The sequence below is a fragment of the Lissotriton helveticus genome, chromosome 7 (assembly GCF_964261635.1).
Source record: "Lissotriton helveticus chromosome 7, aLisHel1.1, whole genome shotgun sequence".
In the NCBI taxonomy this organism is placed as follows: Eukaryota; Metazoa; Chordata; class Amphibia; order Caudata; family Salamandridae; genus Lissotriton; species Lissotriton helveticus.
In genome coordinates, this window is record NC_136068.1 from 417,322,345 (window position 1) to 417,346,022 (window position 23,678).

The 23,678-nt window shown below is 45.8% G+C and overlaps 1 protein-coding gene across 2 annotated transcripts in view; it reads right to left on the bottom strand.

Moving 5' to 3' along the window:
- ATP2A1 (ATPase sarcoplasmic/endoplasmic reticulum Ca2+ transporting 1) overlaps positions 1-23,678 on the bottom strand; it is a 48,471-nt gene that overhangs the window by 17,825 nt on the left and 6,968 nt on the right. For both annotated transcript variants that reach the window (XM_078652308.1, XM_078652309.1), the window contains exons 4-12: positions 20,940-21,044; positions 20,701-20,839; positions 14,338-14,418; positions 13,948-14,033; positions 13,103-13,400; positions 12,229-12,395; positions 10,914-11,002; positions 9,221-9,323; positions 603-734 (exon numbers count right to left, since the gene is read on the bottom strand). In XM_078652308.1, coding sequence (XP_078508434.1) covers positions 603-734; positions 9,221-9,323; positions 10,914-11,002; positions 12,229-12,395; positions 13,103-13,400; positions 13,948-14,033; positions 14,338-14,418; positions 20,701-20,839; positions 20,940-21,044 — 1,200 coding nt within the window. The remainder of the gene's footprint in view (positions 1-602; positions 735-9,220; positions 9,324-10,913; positions 11,003-12,228; positions 12,396-13,102; positions 13,401-13,947; positions 14,034-14,337; positions 14,419-20,700; positions 20,840-20,939; positions 21,045-23,678) is intronic.

Here is a 23,678-nt window from a genome sequence, read left to right on the forward strand (position 1 = left end):
TACAAACCCAAACCAAAGTACTACCTCTAGAATTACCCATGCGTACTACCAAAAACAAGCCCAACATCTAAGACAACATTACAAGACAACCTCCCTAACAGAACTACTTTGCAGCCAACAGTGCCCGAATGCAATCTCAAAACAACCTATTATCAAACCAACCCAACCAAGATACAAACCCCAGCCAAACTACTATTCTTGCAACATTATTTTCAAATCAATGCCACCTACAAGGATACCACACACGCCAACCCATTATTTAACCAGTCATGCCAGGTTTTTCATTGCAGCCAACACATCTTCAACCAAAACCACCCAGACAGAGTGGGCAATCAATCCACCATCAAACTAACATCAGAAGGAAACTATCATAAAAGCCATTTCCCAACCAAACAGCAACACTCAGGGTAACACCTCAGAAAACACTAGTCAAAAAACACTGCAAGAACTAGTTAATTTCCAGAGAATATACCAGATATGTTGATGAATAGCTGGTGGCAAGAGGAAAGAGCATGGAGACGCCCTCTAGATCCGGAAAATCTATAGACACTCTGAGACCTAGGAACACTCTCCATGTTGCATTTGTACTAAGAAATACTCACAGAGTTGCAGGCATTGGCACGCTCCACCTTGGACAGGCTACGCACTTCGGTGTTGAACACATTCATTTTTTCCACTAAGGTGGTCAGGGCAGTCTCTGTGGCTTCACCAACCTTCTCGAAAACTCCCTTAGACTGTAACGAAAAGATGGAATCATCAGGTGAGTAACAGTAACGCCTCTTTAAAAGGATTATTCTTACTGAGTAAAGCGTTTCATGTGATATATGTGTTGTGCCTTGTCTAACAACACATATTTTATTTATATACCATAATTCACCATGCAATTATTTTTAGCTCACATTCTAACAATCTTTTATCAAATTTCCTATATATTCACATTGTGGGATATGCCTTGGTGTGTGCTTGATTCCCTATGCTTTTCCAGCCTCAGGTTTCCTCTTTCAGTTATGACTTTTAGATTTATTCTGCCTCATCTCTTTTAGCCAGATAATTCTCAGATCTAGATCTTCCTTCCCTCCTGCTATTCCCCTTTTCATCCCTCTCATTTCAAACTGCCTATCAGCTAGTAATTCATGGGTGTCTTCTCCTTCATATAAGGCTTTCCAGAATGAACACCTAATTGTTTGCATCCTTAACTCTTACTGCTATGATTGTCTTTCCATTCCCCATGTTTATCCCAAAACATTTTTGTTATATTTGACCCTCCTATGACCATTTCTCTACAAATCTCACTTTTACACTTTAGGAAATTTGCAAGTTATGTTCCCTTATTGCCCTCAACCCAGCTATAACTCTCATTCTTACCCTGAATTTCTCACTCCTTGACTACTGCTCCTTTCGACGACTTTAACTCTTTGCCTTTAAGTCTTAGTCAGAACCCCTTTAAGAGGGCCCAGGGCACATAGGGTCTACTGGACCCAATCCTGGTGGTTGAGGACTTTTACTTCTGATGTTCAGGGGCCCGACCTACTATGGGTCCTGAGCAACGACGCCAAGTCCCCTTCTGCTCTTGACTCTCAGTGGTAGCTGTGGTTAAACGTCAAGGATCCTTTGGGGGGTGTCGATACAGGTCGGTGAACCTGGCTCGTAACTCAACGTGCAAATAGTACGAACAATAAATCAATGTCCAGTCCTATACTTGATTTTATAGAATAAAAGAGTATTTTATTTCTAACTCTACACATGCAACGGCATACGACATTCACAAGCAATAACTCAATCCCATTTAAGGTTGGGCTCTAGTCGTTGTCAGGCAAATCCTTGTCCCACCCTCCTTCATGTAACGTGTTGTAGTTTATTCCCCATTTACTTGTGGCTGCATCCAGGGAAAACAAACTATTAGGCTGTACTCAAGAGTTCTCTCTTTAGGAATTAGTCAAGTGTCAGTGGTGCCTCAGCACTGTTAGCAGCATGTTCCCCGGGACCCCAAAGGCCCATTTCCAGTCTTTCCCACTCTGGTGGTATGACAGTGTTCAGAGGTGGAGCAAGCACCCTCTCCTTGGGCATTCACAAGGCCAGATCCTGTACAGCGCAGTTGGGCCGCTTGCCATGAACGCAGCACCACCTGGCAAGCAATGCAGTCTCTCAATGTCAAGCAGCACTGCTGGTGGCTCTGCTCCTGCTCAGCACACAGTGATAAGTTGCCCTTCCCCTAGGCAAGGAGGGGTGGGTGCTTGTGTGATCCTCCAATGAGTGTACAATATTCTCGGTGTCATCTTGGTAATACTCTGGGAATCCATCAGGTGCAGATCACAGCCTGCAGACTTGACCTGCTGATCACAGCAGTATTCCTTCAGTCCAGATAATGACCCAGACCCTGGCCAAAGTTGTACAGACAGTCCCAGGGTTGCCACAGTACTCACAATCTAAGCGCAGACTTTCCTTATGCGATTGCTCTCACTAAGGTGGCCTCTACTGGCATACAGGGTCACTCATGGGCCAAAATCAGTTCAGTGCTGACCCCCTGTGGTATACAATGCCACGTGGCATGGCTGTGCATCATCGTGCTGCCCGCACAGAACAAGGTGGCCCTCTTCTTACATACCAGGGTCCCAGAGCCGATACTGCACAGGGCAACGGCCTGATCGATGCACAGCCTAACATCTCACTCAGGAAATCCTCATGCAGGGCTCCCGGCTGGACCTCACTCCCTCCAACGCTCTCCCTCACAGGTACACTGCAGGTGATCCTGGTGTCCTGGGTGATGTCTCCTCACCCAATAGGGAAACTAGCAGGTCCTCAGTCCTGGCCACAGGATGAAGTCTTGCAGAGCTTCCCTTTCTTACACAGCCAGTCTGGCTGCTTAGCAGACAACACATTTTTAGCCGCTCAAACTCCCTTTCTTACCGTCCTTTTCCAAACACCAAATGTGACTTAGATATGAGTATTTGGAGTTCTTTATGTTGGGGCTCTGCTTCTTTTGATGTGGACACTTCTCTCTTTTTTCTTTCCTCATGAAAAATATCTGTCATAGCAGGTAAGACTCCAAAGCTGATTGTCTCACATCATCATTTATGGGAGAGTCCAGAGTTCACACCTGGATGTCAGTCACAGTTATCTGTACATCAAAAGCTAATCCCAGACCCCAGCCCTACTTTTTTCCCTTATCAGCCCCATCTCTCTTCCTGAGATGTGTCTAGGCCCCAACAATGTTAGCTCTCACTGAATCAAAGAGCCATTGTTTGAAGTTTAAAGGGATTCTTCTTTTTCCTCCAGTGTGTGTCCCACCCAGCTCACAGGAATGCAGCAATACACAATATTTCTGGGGGGGGGGGAGTGTCCTCTCCTCCTCATGTATTCATCAGGTAGGCCTGGGACTCCCAAAATGGAACCCAGGGTTCTCCATTTAATGTACCATTGCAGGCACAATTACCCAGTGTGCATTCACAGCACACTTACTTTCCAACACTAGTACCTCCATGCATTGTACCATTACATGTACATATGCATTTAGTGCACACACTCAGTCTGTGTGCACTGTTGAGCACTGAAGCTTTTCTATATTTAACCAGGGTGTGTTATTGTCAAATACACACAGTGCCAGCACACACACTCACCATGTGCGCGTTGCACATAACTTTACCCTTCATGAATTGTACTTCACGCAAGCACACATACACCCAGCACATGCTTTCATTGCACGCACAGTGCTCAGCACTACCTGTTTCTTGCCATGTCTTCCTCACAGGCATACATACACTCAGCACACACTCAGGACATGCACTAATTTGACATGTCTTACACAGTACGGTTCTATGCCTATATTACACCCTTCCTGGGCACACATACAACCAAGGCAGAGTCACTAACCGGGTGCTATGCAGCTCTACACATCTACCTGATGTAGGCCAAGGGTGAGTTAAGCACACAGCAGCAGAACTTTTAAAAAGGTGATTAAGTCTATAGGCCACACTCCAGGAACTATGGTCAATGCCAGTTAACTCTGCCCCTCGGAAACACTATTTCACGCCAGACGTCAGTCATCAACTTGAGGTGCGCAAAGCTCTTGTCTCCCTGCTCCTCCTGATTGTGCTGCTTCGCTGGTGCCCTTCACCGTGGAGGCAGTTGGGCAAGGAGAAGATTGGGTGAGGCTTGTGGGGGTCCTTGCCCTGCTGCGGTCCCTCTGCCGACCCGCTGACCTGCTACCACGCTTTGAGGCCCCGGAGGGCCTTCAGTATCTTGCTTTGCACCTCCCCCCCCCACACCCCCGGAGGCAGCCTGGCATGGAGTGGACCAGGTGTGGGTTGCAGGGGGTGTTCAGCTGGCCTTGCTCTTGTTCTTGTCCTTGCTCTGGGAGGGTCAGCCAGCAGCAGCACCAGCCAGCAGCAGAGCAGAGCCTGGCCTTCCCCTTGCCACTGGTCAGCCAGCAGCAGCGCTAGTAGCACCAGCACCAGCCAACAGTAGCACCAGCCCTAGTGGGAGTCCACCGGGAATATCCTGAATCTAGCTCTAAATGCAGGGCAGAGAGAGAAAGGGGAATCAGCACGCAGAGAGCAGAGAGCATAGAGCGACAGCCAAGCAGATTCAAGTGGACCTGGACTCGAGCAGCAGCAGGAGCAACACCCCCAGCCACTCTCCCAGGCAAGTCCAACACAGGCGTTGACATTGCCCTGATTGGAGGAGGGGTGTTGATTTGGAGGTGTGGGCTGGAGACTACTGACGGCGGGGGTCTGAGGCTCTGCTTCCAATCACAAAAGCCAAAAAAAGCCCGTAAAAAGAGAGCAGTGGCACTAGCTGGCCACTGTAGAGTGTGTTCTGTAAAGGACCAGAGGAAGCAGCCTGGCTAGGTGCCAGGTGCGGCTTGTAGGACTCCTCGCTGTGCCCTGCTCGCAGCTGGCAACAAACTGGCACCTCCCTGCAAGAGGGCCACGACTTGGGTCTGCAGTACTCCCATCTCGGCATTAACTGCACAAGACTGAAAGTAAATATTTGAAGAGCATGGAGCGGTGCTAAACAGAAAGTTTCTTATCTCTCTCCATGTGGATTTGGAACCGGACTGTAGCGGCCTAGAGCACCAAGGCAGCCTATGGCCCAAAACAGTCCAAAACCCCCAAAAGTCTTTGGACTGAGGCACTCTCAGGCGCCAAGGGCATCCCTTTCAAAAAGCAGTAGCAGCAACCATAAACGGAACTGATAGACGACCAATCCCCAATTAAAAGTGTACTAACTTTGGCCAAAAGACAATGACAGTCACAGACTATTAAAGATATTACAAAAAGAGGGAGAAATGTTACCACAACCCCAGGACCCCTGCATTCACCTCACTCTTAGCTTCAAAGGGAGGAAGAGAGGCATTTGTAGTGGATCTAAGAGACAGTGCATAGATCACTCAGGATCACAGGCACAGAAGGGCTAATACCATCTTAAGGAAAAGATAGAGCTGCTGCTTTACAGAGGGTTGGAAGATAGCCCACAGAGTTTTCCTACAAAGGAGAGCAGCGTCAATGGTGAAAGCGAATAAGTGGAAGCCACAAACAAGAAACCAAACAAATACGGTAGCAGCCCTAGAAGACGAGGTTGCCTCCACAAACTCAAAGGACAGCGAAGGACAGCAACGTCCATCAACAAAGACCAACACATACATGAAAGGTATATCAGAACATAAGTCCCCAGATGAGGTTTTCTTTACTAACACAAAGGCCAGTGTGTGCCCATCAATGAAGATCAACACACAGACAGAAGGGGCAACAGAATACAAGTCCCTAGCCACTCCCACATCAAACAGAAATATCCGGTCATTGGAAAAATGGAGGGCCAACAGGGGCAGAAGCACAAGACACTGACTGAATACTTTCCAACTGTATCCAAAAGGACAGCCAGCATACTGGGGAGATGTCTTATCCACCTTGTTCACTGAATGCAGATTGCAAGCCGACGTCCCAGAGTCATGACGTTGCTCCTTTCTACAGCCAATTTTCAAGAAGGGAGATAATACAGATCAAAAAAACTACAAACTAATCGACCTTCTGGACATTGAAGGGAAAGCAGACGCTGGCACCCTGTTAGTAGAACTGAACAGATGGATCGAGGAGAAAGATATTCTCCCCACATATCAAACTGGGTTCTGCAAAGGTGGGTCGACAGTAGACAACATAATGGCACTATCTTATCTGGGCCAGCAAGCAAACATCAAAAACAAGAAAAACTGTCTTTGCTTGATTGGTTGAATAATCTGCAGCGTGCAACTGGGTCTCCCTCGATAATCTTTGGACCAAGCTAAGGAAATTGGGGATCCCAGATGGCCTCTTGAAAGCACCTAGGTAAGAATCAAATAAGCACTAAACATGATTTCAAAAACACGTTATACAGATCGCGGCTTAAAACAGGGCTGTGTCCTTACCTCAACTTTCTTCAATTTATACACAGCAGATAGACGCTCCAAAACGCAAACTTTGCAATCCCTTAAATCGGATCCAACAGATTCCAAATATTAACAATATGCAGACGACCTGGTAATTATGGATCACACCAACATCGGTTTACAAATTGGAACTGAACGTTCTTAAAAACTACAATGAAGGTAATAAACTGTTTGTAAACCCAAACAAGACCATAATAATGGTTTTTGGGCCTTGTGCGAAAAAAGCCTTACCCAAATGGGGAGTGGGTGACCAGATAAACTCCACCACAAAAACATACAACTACCGTGGGCATAATTTAGCGACACTGGGAAGGCACTACAAACCAACAAAGTCTAAGGCTCATTCGACAATTTACGCCTTAAGCAAACTCCACAGGAAACTGCACAGCCCAATGAAGGTACCAATTAGAAGGAACATGCAATGCAAAATAATGGCAATAGCGGGCGATGCACAACAGGCGGTGCCAGACCAAATGGACATCCTGCTTAGAAAATCTTAGTGCCAAATGTACAAATGCATTTTTAATTTATCAAAATACACCCGCAACAGCCTAATCCATCTGGAGTTTGGCCTGTTTCAGCAAAACTATGAATGCTTGGGAACACAGGCAAAATACTACTACCAAGTCCTTGAAGGAAACGCTGAAAGCTGAAAAAACATGCTCAAACCAATTTCTGAAGGGACGGCCAACCCATGGAACACGTACATGTAAAAAGCTGTGGCAGTACTCGGCCTAGCAATGCAAAATTGGTGCCAGGAAGGGACAAGTTACGTGGCAATTAAAAACACATTAAACAAACAAATCCAGCAACTAACAAGAGAAGCAGATATACTCCACTACTTAACCAGGGGCAACCAGCCTGCATTAATTACATCATATGAGGAACATAGAATACAGCCATATCTGAACCAAGCACTGGGAAGGTACTGCTTAAATGACATTCAATGGGCAAGGCTTCTGTCCCTGCCAGTGAAAGAGCTAAATACTGGATGAAAATGTCTGGCCCATACAACCAAATGCATAATTTGCAAGTACAAAGAAGAGTCCCTGCTGCATCTGGTGTTTTGTTGCCCAGGTCTGCTACTGCAAAGTCGAAAGCTGTTAAAACCAATGTCTCTCTCTCTCTCTCTCTCTCTTGTTTGTTATTTTTACTTCTCTTCCTCGATACTTTCTTCTCTCTTTTTTCTTCTTTTCTCTCTTTATCTTGCTGATTGATTTATACAAGTGATACAACTGATTCTCTCGTATTGCTTCTTTATTGCTTTTTCCACCATATTAATTGATATATCGGTGATATATATGACATTGATTATATCAATACTGATGAATGCTTATTTATCTATTTATTTATTGTGTAACTCTCTTTTTGGTTTTATTGCTTATTATGGTATTTTATTTGCTTATATTTTTTCTCTCAAACTAATAAAGATATTAGAAGAGAAAAAAAATGTAAAAAAACATGTGTCTCTCTAAAGGTGTCTGGACATACAAAGAAGCAGGATCTGCCTTGTCATCTAGCACCACACCAATGGAACTGGGCAAATTTGGGAAATATATGGCAGAGGTGCGTGGCCGGCTATCTGAACAAGAAGGGCTTGATGATACAACTGGGCATAGCACGAACGACAAATAAGCACGTAGTGAAGAGTCCTGTCAGGCAGCTACAACACAATCTTCATTATGATATTAAAGGCACACTGGCACCATAAGCTTCGAGTCTGTTAGATAATACGGTGGTACAAATGGATGCTACCAGCCTTTTTCTTTCTTGCATCCTGGGGGCATCAAGACTGGGAACCAACACTAACTTTTAAACAAACGGCTGCGAAGAGATATTTGTATGGGAGTCACACATGCAAAAGCCCCTTTGGAAGAACAGGCATTGTTCATATTTCTAACGAATTTTAACCATTGTTTTATTTATTCAGGAAATATTGCAAATGATTTTAAGTAATTGTGCAATAAAAAAATAATTTCCTTTCATTTTAAAGGGTAAAAAGGTCCTGGGTCAAAAGGACCTTTTGTACTACCATTTTTGCTAGATACAGTGGTGAAACATAAATGATGGTTACATAAAAATGCACCAATAAGTACATAAACAAACAAAGCTATCACATATGCTTTGAAGTTCCCTTCTCATATTACAAAAAAATACTACTATTTGCTGAGCCTGGTATATAGCACTTAGTACCTGTCTCATATCACACCATTCTCCATCACTTCTTTGCTCTTGTACTTCTCAAGACAGATATTGTAATAATAGTCGTCATCTGACATAAGATCATGAGTCGGATCATTTTTCTGGCCAGATATCGCACACATAGTGCTAGTCACTTATATCACTTCTTCAGTCTGATATTACACGTGTAGTAACCAGCTGACAAGAAGCCATGTGCTTGATCTCACACAACACAAAAAGTGTAGCCGTACTATTAAACCCCATGACTGTCCTATTGGAAAATATAAACAAGCAAAAAAGTTGTACCTAGCATGCCCTGATGGACTATGTATAAATATATGCAATGAGCAAACATCAAGGGATGTGTTCCTCCAATGTTTTTGATGGTCTTTGCAAACAATGGAAATGTGTTCGGCATATGAGTGCCTAGACATTCTGGCAGTCACAGAGCTCAAAATGAGGAATAACAGTGCACACCTTGGAGGTATGATAACACGGCCTGTATTCAGCCCCTAAAATAAAGATGCATATAATCTGAGCATGTCTCAAGGAAGGAGATAGCAAGGTAGGATAAGGAGCATTTAAGAGCACAGAGAAAAGCACACCGTTTCTTTTTACCTCATTGAAATCCAGGGAGGAATCGTTGCACAGAGCACAGATAGTGGCCAATTCAACTAAACCATCATACTGACCGCTGTTCACTGACTTATCGTTCTTCAGACTGAGGAAGAATAGAAAAATTGGAGCAAGGGAAAGGGAGAGGAAGTGAGAAATAAGCACTGAGGAAGAGATAGAGCAATTAAGAACAGACAGAAGACTGCAGAGGTATGGTGTAAAAATCACTACAGAGCAGAGAGAAAAGAGGACCAGCAAAGAGATAAAGATGGACAGAGGATCTGCGTGAGTAAAGCAATGAGAAAACAGTGAATAAAGCAATGGGAACAGAGGTGTACGAGTAGAAAGAAAAGAGCTCATAGCAACAGAGAGAATAGCAGATATGTCAAGCGACACAAGAACAGTGAGTATCAGAAAAATAAACTGAAACTAGAGATAAAAGCATACAAGATCATAAAAAGATACATACAAGAAAGAATAGAGGAAGAAAAGTGCATACGTCGGTGCTAAAAATAAAAAAAGCAAAACATAGAGCGATGAGCATAAGAGGAAAGTTAGTGAAGAAAGAGAAAATACAAAATAATTAGAAAAATATTGAGAAACAGAAAGGGAAATGTACTATCTAACAGTTAGAAAAAGGCAGAGAAAAACATTAAGCAACAGAGATGGCAGAGCAATGTAAATAGAGAAAATCATGACCTAGACATTTGTGAAAAAACAAAGGAAAGATCAAAAACATTGAGGAATAAAGTGAAAAGCACTAACAAATATAAAGAAAATCTCAAGGAGATGTAGAGAGAAAGAACAGAGAAACAAAGGGGCATATTTACTAGGAGATATCACCACCAGAATGTCACTTTTAGCAACCTTGTGGTGGCGATAACCCCTTCTCCTTAACGTGGCTTAACGCCGCCTTGTAAATAAGCCACTTTTAACGCTTCACTTAGCGTGAAAGGGGCATTCAGTGGGTGTTGCAGTGGGTGTCGCAGTGGGCGTTCTGCCGCAACACCAATTGCTTTTTGACGCAACCCCATATTTACAAGCTTGGGGCAGCGCCAAAAACTAAGACCAAGGAATGCCTGGTCTTAGACTGGCAATACAATGAGAAAATATTTCTCCTAGTTTTTTTGCTCTTTCCATGTGTGCTGCATTCTGCAGCACACATAGAAAGAGCAATTGGCTATTATTGATTGTTTATGTGCAGGAAAGTGTCCCTACATGCGCATAAACAATCACCCCTGCAGCGTAGGCCCCTTGCGCGCATAAACAATCACCCCTGCAGCGTAGGCCCCCTTGACCGCATAAACAATCACCCCTGCAGGGTAGGCCCCCTTGCAACATGGCGCAAGGGTGCCTGCTCTGGCGCTAGGCAGCTTTATTATTACCAGTGCTACAGTAACAGAGGGGTGTGCCGTTTTTTTTGTAAATATGGCGCATAGCTGCGTCTTAGAAAAGTCGCAGTGTTACCTATTTTGGTGAAACACAGCGCACTAACATTTGTTTTGTAAATATCCCCCAAAGAGTGGAAAAGAGGTTAGTGACAGGCGATTTAAGGCAAAGAGTAAAGCACCAAGGGACAGGATAAAAGCACTAAAGGTTGGAGAGTAAATCAACGAGGAACAGAGAAGAAGCACCAAAGAATAGCAAGAAGCAGAGAGACAAAGTGTAACAGAAGAACTCAGGCAGCAGTACTTACACCTCTCCCTCTGGTGCATATGTGGAGCCAGTGATGCTGAATTCGTTCAGGGTGCAGACATCTCCGTCAACTTTATCCAGAATGAACATCTGCAGAGAAGACATGACGTGTCAGAGCCAGTAATCAGGGAGACCTGGGCTCTCAAAGCTTGGTATGGAATCTGATGGTGGGCAGGTTGTGCAGACTGTTCAAACATTGCCTTTTGGTTTCCAGTTGTATATGGATGTACTGAAGGGCATTGATTGTGATGCATTGCACTGATGTTTCAGGCACCAGTTTGGTGCATGGATGTATAGCTGTTGAGCACCAGTTGGATATTAGTGACGTACTTGAAGAATACATGGGTAGGGCGTTAGGTTATAGGCTTTCAGGGATGTTAGTCATAGCTTTGAAGGAATGTTAGCCATGTATTAGATTGGTAGCTATGTATTAGCATATGACTAGTGTGTTCTATGTTGGTTGTTTTTAGTCTGTGGTTTTGACAGTTGCTTGTGGTGCCTGGCTTTGGATGTCGCAGGGTTTGCTGCCGAATAAGCTTCACTACAATCAAGATCTTCAAGTGTCCAGGAGTATTCATTACATGAGTGCCAGTGGACTATTTGGTGAGTGCTGGCTGGGTACAAGTAAGGTATGCATTGAATGCCAGTTGCAAGGCAACTGGACACCACCAATTGGGCATTTCTACCTTGTGTTTATAGCTTGCAGTCGGATGGGAATAATCTTTTTAGGAGAGCTGTTAAAATGCAGGTATTCGGAAGCAGGAACCAGTCTACAGAGATTCTGAAACAAATACTGGCTTGAACATATAATTTGCGTATAGATCAGTATAGTATTGTATAGATCAGGATGAAATTGGTCGATTCGATTCTTGGGATTCTCTAATATTCAGGCATAATGCGCTGTCGATAATGTGCTCAGTCAAAGTGGAGACCACTTTGTGGAGATCCTGATCTAAACACTATTTCTACTAACCGCCCTGAAGAAGCCCCAGGCCGAATGGCCGTGTAAAGGGGTGAAACACGAGTTGACTGTTCCGTTCACTCACTATCACGGATAGTGACAACACCACTATAAATAACCTACAAAAGGATTCAGTGTGTGATTGGATTTTTTCCACAAAGAGTGTAGAAAACCAACCTTGCCCTAACAATCCTGTTTGAACTCTGCTTCAGGTTGTGGTCCGTACTCTTGGGGTCCGTCCATGAGAGTCTGGAGTAGATATAAGCACCGGGTTATGGGCTATGCTGCTCTAGGCCTAGTGTTGATTTACAGACGGGAATTTAAGGGGTACACAGAGTAACTTGGCTCCTCTTACCCTGCAGACGGACATCTGGTTGGTGGTCAGAGTACCAGTCTTGTCGGAGCAGATGACAGAGGTGCACCCCAGGGTCTCCACAGAAGGCAGGCTTCTCACAATGGCGTTCTTCTTAGCCATACGTCGGGTTCCCAGAGCTAGGCAGGTGGTGATGACAGCAGGCAGACCTGGAGGAGTAAGACACTGAAATTACCTACAATGTCTCATTAAGAGTCAGCTTAAAAGAAAAAGAATGCAAATGAACTTATATTTTAAACTTGTCTCAAGGGACTACAATCCTTCAACGAGGGATTACTGCTCCCTTCTACAAGTGAATGCTAGTGGCAGTATTGAACATGGTGCTAGTGCCACCCACGTGCCATGAAAGGGCGTGTTTGCGAGTTTACCCCTATGTTCTTTATCAGTAATTCATACTAATAGTACACCCTCCATTATCTCTTCTGTGTGATTTAACACTGCTGGGACAGACAAGTTAGCTAATCGGTAGAAAAGTAGTCCCTGCAAGAAATACTAGTTTCTAAAGTAAATGAGAATCTAACCCATTGGTTTGCACCAGCCATTCTACTCAAGTAACCAATAGAATACTATCTTTGGCCTTTACCACATGATTCATACCATCTAGCCCTGGCCTAATATCAGCTAAACCACGCTGAGTGAACAAGATACACTAAAAGGACAGTGTTCCAGGTGTGTCCTGATGCCTCTACTTACGCCAACCTGAGGAAGGTGACTGCTTCTTATACAACTTGGGAATAATAACTATGTGGAGCACTATTCATTCAGGGACATTTCAGCACTTGCGTATGGGTCTTTTGGGGCTACATCCAATGACTGGTTCAGAGACACAAGTTTCTCCTGGAACTAAAGCACTCACCTTCGGGAATTGCAGCCACAGCCAGAGCGACAGCAATCTTGAAGTAATAGACAGCACCGCGGAACCAGGAGCCACCATGGATGGGATCGTTGAAGTGTCCAATGTTGATCATCCATACGGCCACACAGATGAGGGAGATGACCTTAGATAGCTGCTCTCCGAACTCGTCCAACTTCGCCTGCAGTGGGGTCTTCTCTTGCTCTGTGGCAGCCATCTGGTCACGGATTTTGCCGATCTCAGTACTGACACCAGTGGCAATCACAACACCGATGGCCTTGCCAGCGGCCACGTTGGTACCCTATGAGTAAGAATCACACATGCAGTCAAGCCAGATGGCAAAATAAGCAGGAGATGCCTCACATCTGAGGACAGGGGTTAGCTACCATTGGACACTGGGGTCAAGAGGGGCCCATTAAACCCTGATGTTTGCTGTCATTTTAGTACCTCAACAGCATCCGAAGGAGGCCTTTTCCACCTTGCACTGGAGCTCATGGCATTCAAGTTATGCTACCGAACCTGGGGAAATAATGACTTCTCTCTGTGAGCCAGTGACAGTGATAGGGGCCTGAATCTCTTTCAGGACTGAAGCCTTTCCAGTGAAAGCTACAACAGTGCTTAGAGCCAAAGATTTCCAGGTACAGCCAAAGAAAAACAACTGAGATCATGAATGGACTGACAGAGATCAGGGAGGGATCAATGTACTGATTTGATTGCTAGTACCAGGAAAAATCCTGACCAGACTGGAGAGTTACTGGATATGCTCAGGAGATAGAGAGTCCCTGTGTACTGTGGTGAGGCCTTGGAAGAGTGGCCACGAGAGAGGCTCCAGGCAGACCAGTACTTACCGAGAAGAGCATATTCTTCTTGTCCTGGTTGACAGCCCGGAGATCAGGGACAGCTTCTGTGTGCTTGATGACAGAGACGGACTCACCTGGAGTGAGACAAATGATGAAGGGAAGAGAGGTTGTTAAAGTGGTGAGTGGGCGAACGTAATACCATCTTAACTTCAAACAAGAACTCGGTCCACATCCCATAACTCCCAGAGGTGCAGGCCTACAGGGTCTTCAGGAGAATGTTTCTCGAATTGAATGATAGGAACAGGGAAGTCACTGGGATGGTCCAGTCCTATCCACATCTCAGAGCAACAAGACTTGCGAAATCTCCTTGTGTCCCTAAGAGCCAGTCCGCTTCTGTGCCCCCATGTGGAGATGTCCGTGCTGGGACCGGTTACTTACCCGTCAAGATGGACTGGTCAATACGCAAGGTGGTGGATTTGATGCTGATGAGCCGGATGTCAGCTGGGACTTTATCACCCACTGTGGAAAGAATTAAAGGAAAAAAACAGGAGTGAACAAGACAAGAACATGGAGAGAGGTTTTGATAAGAGGTGCGAAATAAGAAAGAGAGTGAGGGTGTAAATGTGGCATGTATTGTTTATGAGACAGATAGGGCATGAGGAAGAGATTGGATACAGGGGGAGTTAGAGTGAGAGAGGGAAGTGACAATAAAAAGGGAATGAGTTACATAAGGAGACAGAGTGAGGCACAAACAAAACCTGAGAGGCAACACAATGCTTTCTGATTTTATAAGTTACCTTAATTAAGTCTCCCCTCACCTGGTTAATCGGTGCTTGAATTCCAGCCTTTGACCCTGGGACATCAGACACCTCAGTGACCTAGAACTTTTTTAATGAACTGTACTAAGAATCCCTTTTCTAGTTATCAGAGTAAAGAAGCCTACAAGGGGCAGCAACACTTAACTGATGTCAGGCTTCTGAAGCACAACATTCCTGCAAGCAGAGGGCACGACAGGCTTGCTCTGCTATTTATTAGCTAGGGTTTGCCTAGCCTCAGACACTGTCCACCACACTAGGCACATCTAATATGAACATCTACCCCTCCCTGTTCCCTATCTCAGTGTAGGGGTGTATAAGGATTAGCAGAGATAATGCCTCAGCAAAGAGATAAAATCTGTTGCCTAAGAGTTTGGGTGTTGTTCTCGGTTCTCCTGCAACCTCTGAGCCTTACATTATAGTAGTGGTTGAAATGCTTCAAGTGAGGTGTTTCAGAGAGAGAAAGACCTTTCTATCAAAACAAGATCTGGGACGCATGTCCCGGGAAGTAGTTGCAGCCTAAATGGGCAACGACTGTATGCTCCAGATAATCATCTCTTGTCCCATGGGTCTCAAACCTGACTACTGTGTTTTAAACCGAGACCAGCGCTATTCCATTCAGAGTCTATAACCACAAAAGGTACCACTCTTAACAGACCTGCACGGTTGTTGTAAAACGCGCTGCCACTGCATCAAAACTGTAGCACTGGTATCAAACATGCATCATTGTCACCTCACCTGAGCCATGGCCTTCTTCTCTGTCTTGGCTGCAATTAACCCAATTTGAGTCCAACCCCAAGAAAGTGAAGGCAAAAGAACAGAACTGGGAACAGTAAAGTCCAGTCAAACAGTCAATTTTCCCTATCTACAACTGTCAATTATTATCAAGAACGGCGTTAAAAATTATCGCCCGTTTAGCGGCAGAAAACTGCCGCTAAAGCGGCGATAATGGGCTTGATACTATGCCCTTGTGAATTCCAATAGAAGTCCATGTTCTGGTGTGAACATGGGCTTCTATGGGAATTCTCCAGGGCATATTATCAAGCCCATTATCGCTGCTTTAGCGGCCGTTTTCTGACGCTAAACCGGCGATAATTTTAACGCCGTTCTTGATAATATGCCCCTTAGTCTTCAGCACACCTCAGGCTGGGTTTGGCATGAGACCTGAATGTCTGATTTCTCAATAGGCCAGCCCGCCTGTGGCTCAGCATGGGAAGGAGATGTGTCTATCACATGGCAACCTGAAAACTTATCCACCCAGGATAGAGTTCCCCTGGCTTTATTTATAGTCCTCCTCCAGCTCCAGTTGGCACCTTTCTTACTTATGAATTTTGGAGGGCTCCATACCCTGTCTCAAGGAAAGCTAGAAATTGATTTATGGCTAAGGCGGTGGGTAGATGGGGTAGTGACAACTATTCAGCTTCACACTAGGGGCACCCCTGGGTTACAAGTAGTACGAAAACGGAATGGAGTGAGTGTAAAGGGAAAAGGGCAGCTCAACTTTTCCCATAGGTGCTGGAGAAAAGCTGTAAGGGTGAAGTCACTATTTTACCCCTGGCCAGGCTGCCTCTTTTTGAGGATTGAGGCAGTGCCTAAAGAGATGTAAGACAGGATATATCTCTGATGGCAAAATATTTCCTTGATAAAGACGGACCTTAGGCAAAGAGCTCCATTAATACATCTTAGCCATCCTCCTTACACATTCCCTTATATCTTCGAAAAATCTATCTGTAAATACAGGAAGAGGGGCTTCTCCAAAACACCCTCCCCCAAAAAAATATGTACACTGTGTTTGATTACACTGGTGTAACGACACGAGCCCCCCCTGCAAGGTACGCGGAGGGGCCCCCTCCGGACTCAATCAAGAGCTCTCCAGCAAGAGTATTGTGCTCAGGGGGGATGTATGACATTACAACGCATGCTTTTACATCGCATGCTTTTACATCGCAGTTTTTACAACGCATACCATTACAACGCATAGCGCTTTTGGGTGCTGGATAGTGAATAGTTTAATTTACTATTCCAACTCCAGTCCCCGTGGACACTAGGGAAGGTGTTGGATAGTAAATTAAATCTATTCCCTATCCTAGAGCGCCCCCCAGCGCAATGCGTTGTAATGCTTTGCGTTGTAAAAGTTGCGATGTAAAAGCACTGCGTGGTAAAAGTTGCGTTGTAAAGTATGTTTCCCGCTCAGGGGGGCCCTGGAGCTTGAGGGAGCCCCGCACCGCGGGGCTGCTGCCTGTGTTACACCAGTTATTGTCCCCAGGACACTGGTTTGGGGGAAGATTTCTCAATCAAGAGCCTAAAAAGTAACCTGTCACTCATTCTGCCACTGAAAAGCACTGGAGGTTGAGTCACTCTGTGGCTCTTGGTCCAATCTGACCCCACCTCATCCTGAGCTCCATACAGGCTAGAAGTTGTCCTTGATTGTTGTACTGGCCTTGAGACCCAATCCGTAAAGCTGAAGATAGATAACTGAGCATTCTCCATCTCTAATAACTCTACCACAAGGGGGCATGCGGGTTGGGTAAGTTGGAATATCACTGGGTTATCTTGCAGCAGCGTTAGGCCTGTTTACGTTTTTTGAAGTGTCAAGCCATCCCTTGCCACCTGAATAATCCGGTACCAGTGTTCCTGGAGAACACCTGCAGTGGCACTGGTAGGCTGGTGTGCCAAGTAGGTAAGGCCGTGGGCTGAATAGGTCTGGCCGTCTTCTCAGTAGTGGCGACGTGCTGCCTGGGCCGCCTCAGAGTCCAGTAATCCTACCCCTTGGCTCACCACTTTGCAAGACGAAGCGGTCACCCTGCAGCTTTGGGATGCTCGTCTTTTAATACCAGCATTAAGTGTCCCTGAAGTCCAGACAGGTCCCAGCTGCTTCTCCCCCCCCCCCCCCCTCCCCAGTCTTCCTTGCCTCCCGGCCCTGTGGAAGGGTCCTCATTACCCAGTGTCATCAGATTCCGGCCACGCGAAGGCGTCGAAGTGACCTTACATGGTGAGAAAAGTCTCGGACCGCCTTACTCAGGGTTCGGCCTCTCCTTCGCCGGCTTTCCTACTCTCTCCCCTTCTTCGCCGCCATGGCCTTCCGCCATTTTCCCCATATTCTCAACCATCAGCCTCCCTTTTTCGCACCAACCTCTTCCTTTGAGGTCTTCCCCGCTCCTTCCCTCTCCTTTCCTCATCACCCTTCCTTGGTTTCGCCCTCTAAGCGTCATCGGCTTTTCTCCCTCTCCATGCCCCTCGGCGGCCTCCAGGGAGGGCTCTGGTGTCAGCGCTCGCAGTTCGCACCTCAGACCCCGCGCAGCCTGTCACGTTCGGGGAAGCAAGGGGCAAATTCAAAGGGAGGTTGTACAGGGGAATACGCACTGGGCACATGGGTGAGGGTCCTGGGAGAATACGTACAAGGAGAGGCGGGGCACAAAGCAGGGCCGTGAGGCTGAGAAAGGAAAGGAAGTGAGGGATGCAGAGATGGATGCTTGACAGAAAAGCAAAGGCTAGATAGAGAGATGCGGGTGGAGGGAAATGATGAGGGTAGATGGACAGGGACAGAAAAAGATGGAGATGAAAAGGGGAGCTTAGACGAGGTAATAGAGACTGAATGGTAAGGAGGAGTAAGGGAGGGACATGGACTGATAGAAAAGAAGTGAAGTAGGGGAAAAGGGGGTGAGTGTCACGGTACACTGAGAAGTATGAATCGGAGAGGAAAGCAAAAACAAGGACAATGGGATACAGAGAGGGATATTTGAGAGGGAATGAGAGGGGTGAAAGGGAGCAAAGAGAGCTGGAGAGTGAGGGCAAGACCTTGTTTATAGGGGCAATATGGAGACGATTGTGATGGGAGGAACAGAGGGACGTCATGCGGGAATGAGTGAAAGGGGGGGGGGCTGTCCCTGACAGACTTAAGCCAGCAGACACCTGTCACTGAACAAGTGCAGCAGCCAGGAGAGCCTGGGTGCTGGAATGCCAGAGGCTCGTCTTTCCTCCTTCTAGGATATAAACAGCTTCTGCTGAGGGCTGCAGCCTGTCTCAGACACCTCTGATCCACGGCCCCTTCCCTCCCCACTTTCTCACCACCCGTAGAGCTGCAGAAAACAGGGCACGGTGAGGAGAAAACGACGTGTCTGTCTATTTGCTGTATTGCAACATTTACATGGCACTTTACACCTGTGTGTGGGGCACTGAAGTAGTTGCCTACATGGGTAGCACATTACACCATTTTGAGTGTGTGGTTGGAAGTCTGTTGTCTTTGTTTTGATCCTTTGTGGGAAGTGTTTCTATGTCGTGCATGATGACCACAGACATTCGGTTATCATGTTTTTGCGACTCAGAGCCTAGCTGTGTGATGGATGAAGACATGCGTGCAGTTTGTGGTTTTCTGTAAGCTAGCACCTTTGAACGGTTCTGCATGTCCCTTTGTGGTATTTCTTATGATTATAGTGCACTTAGCTGGTTACTGTACTGGGTTGTCCCTTCTGAGATATTTTGTTACATTTTACCAAAGCACCAGGCCAGACCTTCATGCTCTCCACCCAGCCTGGTTCACCTTGGCCACTTCCTGGCCCTGCCTTGGACTCTCTATGCAGCATGAAGTTCATGTTTTGATGCACCAATACTAGAACTAGCAGGTACATGCATCATTGTTGCCGTTTGCTATTCCTTAATTGCGAAAATTAAGAAATCGCAATTAAGGAATCGCAAACGGCAATGCATCAATATTTCGCATTTTTTTTAGCGAATCCTTATTTTTCCTTAATTGCGATTCACAATTTGCGAATCGCAATTAAGGAATCCCTTCCCATTGATTCCTATGGGCCAAAAGGCCCATAGGAATGAATGGGAAGATAATCTCAATTTGCGATTCGCAACTAGCTAATCGCAAATTGAGATTGCGATTTCAAGGGTGCAGGGGACACCCTGTTGCACCCCTGAAATCAATCTATGCACCTATGTTGTGCACACACATGCCCTTAGGGCATGTGTGGGCACAACATGAAACTTTGAAAAATGCACAAAAGTGAATTTTTCTAAGTTTTCGCAAATTACCATGAGGTTCAACCTCATGGTAATTTGCTCCCCTTAATTGCGAAATCACAATTTTTAAATGTTTCATGCATTGCATTTAAGGAATCGCAAAATTCGATTCCTTAAATGCAATCGCAATTTGAGAATTCGCAAATATTTGCGAATTCTTAAATTGCGAGGGCCTTGTACCTTCATGCATTCCAAAAAAGGATTTTGCGATCGCAAACGGACGATTTTTTCGATTCGCACCGTTTGCGATCGCAAAATCCTTTGATGCATGTACCTGTAGATTTCTTCTTGGGGCAGTCGGATGGGAAGGAGAAGTTTAAGGCAGGCCATATCTGGAAGCTGAACAACCCACTCACATCCAAGACAATCCCCCAAAAAGTTATCTTTGTTATATTCCATTCCATGTAAACCCTGGATTTGCAGTTGGAACTAAGTTGAAACACCCACCAGTATCAAGTCACCATTGTGTTGTTTTCTTAGCAGTCTAAAGAGAGTCCCAGCATGTGATTCCTTGTAACTTTCACTTTTAGCACGGTCTAGGGACTGACATTGAACGACAGTGACCATGTGTGTCTTTTTTTATGGTGGTGTACACCAATCCTGTGCTCTGGTTGCTACAGAAGTGGCACCGGTGAATGTCACAGTGGCCTCTCTCACTATTCTTGACCTAGTTCGCACACTAATGCCCTCTCACAAGAATCAGATGCCACTATTTTTACAGCCATCCCCTAGGCCTGAAAGCCACATTTAGCCAGACATGACACGCCAGGATAACTCTAATTTGAACCCCTGGTCCAATATGGCCGCCCATTTCATGATCCCCTGCTTTCCTCTCCACGCTGAATAGCAAACGGGCTGAATCTAACTTCCAAGGTGGGTCCTGCCGAATGGTGACCCTACATCACACCAATTCAACCGCCTTGCGAAGCACAAGTCACGCCAAAAAGTCACCACTCACCAGACACCTCCACTATGTCTCCGGGCACGATCTCCCTGGCCTTTATCCTCTGCACTGACTTCCTGTCACTGCGGTAGACTTTGCCCATCTCGGGCTCATACTCCTTCAAGGCCTCAATGGCATCTTCCGCGTTCCTTTCCTATAGAAGGTGGGCGACATAAAGAGAGGGTCAATGTCTTTTGTGGGCTGGAGCTGGAGGCATCTGAATTTGCGGAGGGGGACCTGGCAGGCACACTTACCTGCCACACACCGACAACGGCGTTGGCGATCAGGATCAGAAGGATGACGAAAGGCTCTACGAAAGCTGTGACAGTCTCTTCACCTTCCTCAAACCAGGCGAGCACCTGTCCAGGGGAGGAACAGAGAAAGCTTATGCAGCGAGACAGCTCTGCCAATGCATTTCATGCAGGGTTTCAAGGACACAAAGTGTATGCAATGGGAAACATCCTTTACAACGCAACTTTTACCAAGCAGTGCCTTTACGACGCAACTTTTACAACGCAAACCATTACAACGCATTGCGCTGGGGGCGCTCTAGGATAGGGAATAAGTTTAATTTACTGTCCAACACCTTCCCTAGTGCCCACGGGGACTGGAGTTGGAATAGTAAATTAAACTATTCACTATCCAGCACCCCAAAGCGCTATGCGTTGTAAAGGTATGCGATGTAAAAACCGCGTTGTAAAGGCATGCAATGTAAAAGTATGCGTTGTAACGTCATACATCTGTATGCAATGTACATAGGACAAGTTTGTTTTATTGAAGAGAAACCTGAATGCCTACGAGGAGAGGTGCATGGAGCTAAACTGCCAAGTACGCCATGTCGCATCATTTCAAACCCGTTTGGGTAAAAATCCTATTGCAGGAGCACAAGAAAAGAAAAAAAGAGGCTGTTGTTTGCGGTACTCGTGTTTTCTTTGCTATTATTTTTTTCAGCACGAAATGCATCCTCACATCTAAAATGGACAAGAGGGTGCATTTCATGCTGAGATTTTGCTAAGTGGCAGATTTGCATAATTTCCCCAAAATTGTGCGCAATTACACGTAAGGAAATTATGCAACTGTTGTTTTTCTCCCTTAAACAAAAACCCTATTTCACTCTGAGCTTTTAATCTGAAATGCACGGCAATCAGGAACATTTAACTGGCACAGGACAGTGCAGGGCCTACATGGAAATAAAACATTACAGTAGGTGGGTCAAAGGTGGACTCAGGCGATTCAGATATGCCACAATTTCAGGATATCTACATTAAATATATTTTCATACAATTTAGGAAATCATTAACATAGTGAGTGGTTATTCTAAAAACCCTCATGGGCTTGAATTTGGGCATCCCTGGGTTAGAGGTACTGGGTCAGTGTAAGGCAGTTCGGTTCCAAAGGTACCATCTCTTACAGGTAGCCGATGGAGAAACCTCCGTTCCTGGATAATGCGATCATTTTTACACACGATCACAGTCTGCAGTAAACTGTGAAAGCAGGAGTTGCATACCTAATGATTTAGAAATGTTTGCTTTCAGCGTGACAGAAGTCTATAGTGGATGTAGCAGCTGCGCCGAATAACGCTGATGTATATGTTTGAGATAACTGCGCTCCATGAGCCTCATTTATGAAAAGTGACGCATCGCTGCGTGAAACCAGCGATGCGTCACTTTTCACTGCGCCCTCCTTGCAACACCAATGATGCGTCATATTTACAGTATGACGCATCATGGCGCAAGGAGTTACAGATACGTCAGTATTTCTGACGTATCTGTAAGCGCAAAAGTGACGCATTGCTGGAGTGTGTCACAAAAGTGACGCAACTCCAGCAATGCGTCCTTTCACATGGAGAAAGCCCCATGTGAAAGGGCTTGCGTCAGACTTATGCCTGCTGTGAGGCAGGCGCAAGATTTTGACGCAACAGTGTCCTAGAAGTGACGCAGTGAAATCTCATAGATTTCACTGCGTCACTTCTACAAGGCTTTTTGCGGGGGAACGCCCCCTCTGCATACATTATACCCGACGCAGGTATAATGCAGCACAAGGGTTTACAAAGTGATGCATCTGCTTAGATGCGTCACTTTGTAAATAGTGCGCAACAGGAGGCATGTTTTACGCCGCCGATGCGTCACAAAAAGTGACGCACCGGTGGCGTAAAAGTGACGCACAGCCTCATAAATGAGACCCCATGACACTCCAGCACTGAACCGCAAACCCAGCTCTGGTGGTGCACCTCGGCATTACCCTACACAGCATCCCGGTCTATTCTAGCACCAGGGCGCAAACAGAGCTGTGCAGGCGTTCCTCTGTCATTCCCCACATTCCTCGTGCTACACTGGTGAGGCCCAAAAATCACGGCTGTGCCACTGCACCTCAATCTTGCTCTGCAGCACCCTCTGCTCTTCAGTACTAGATCCCAAATACAGCTCTGTCAGTGAACCTCAAACCAGAACTTCATCCAGACACAGTGTGTGCCCCTGCGTTCTATAGATAGGGTTACACTGAGTGACGGAGGGAGCCCAGCTGTCCTCCCTGCCATGGATATGTCAACAAACACCATGGAGATTTTTTTCAATGGGGGGGGGGCGGCGGGCTGACCGAGAGAGGGACATCAAGGGAAGAGAGAGTGAGAAACACTGGAAAACAGGTGAAAGAAGAGACAGTCCGGGTGGGAAAGAGAGATAACGAATCGCTTGTGAGTGTGGGCTTCTAAAAGGGAGAGAGGGGGCAAATGTAGTATAGGGCAATGTTTAAGAGGCTAAGAGTATCTGTGAGGGTATAGAAGACAGCATATGTTTGTGAATGTAACAGAGCATGTGTAAGTGGGAGAACACGAGAGCCTCTTTGTGTGAGAGCTTGTGCATGTTTGTGAGAGGATGTGTGAGTGAGATGAGTCTAAGAGTATTTGACAGTATATGTGTGAGGGCGTGTGAGGGAGAAAGGAAATATACGTGTGTGTATTGAGCTTTTGACAAAAGACCAGACTCATGTAAAAA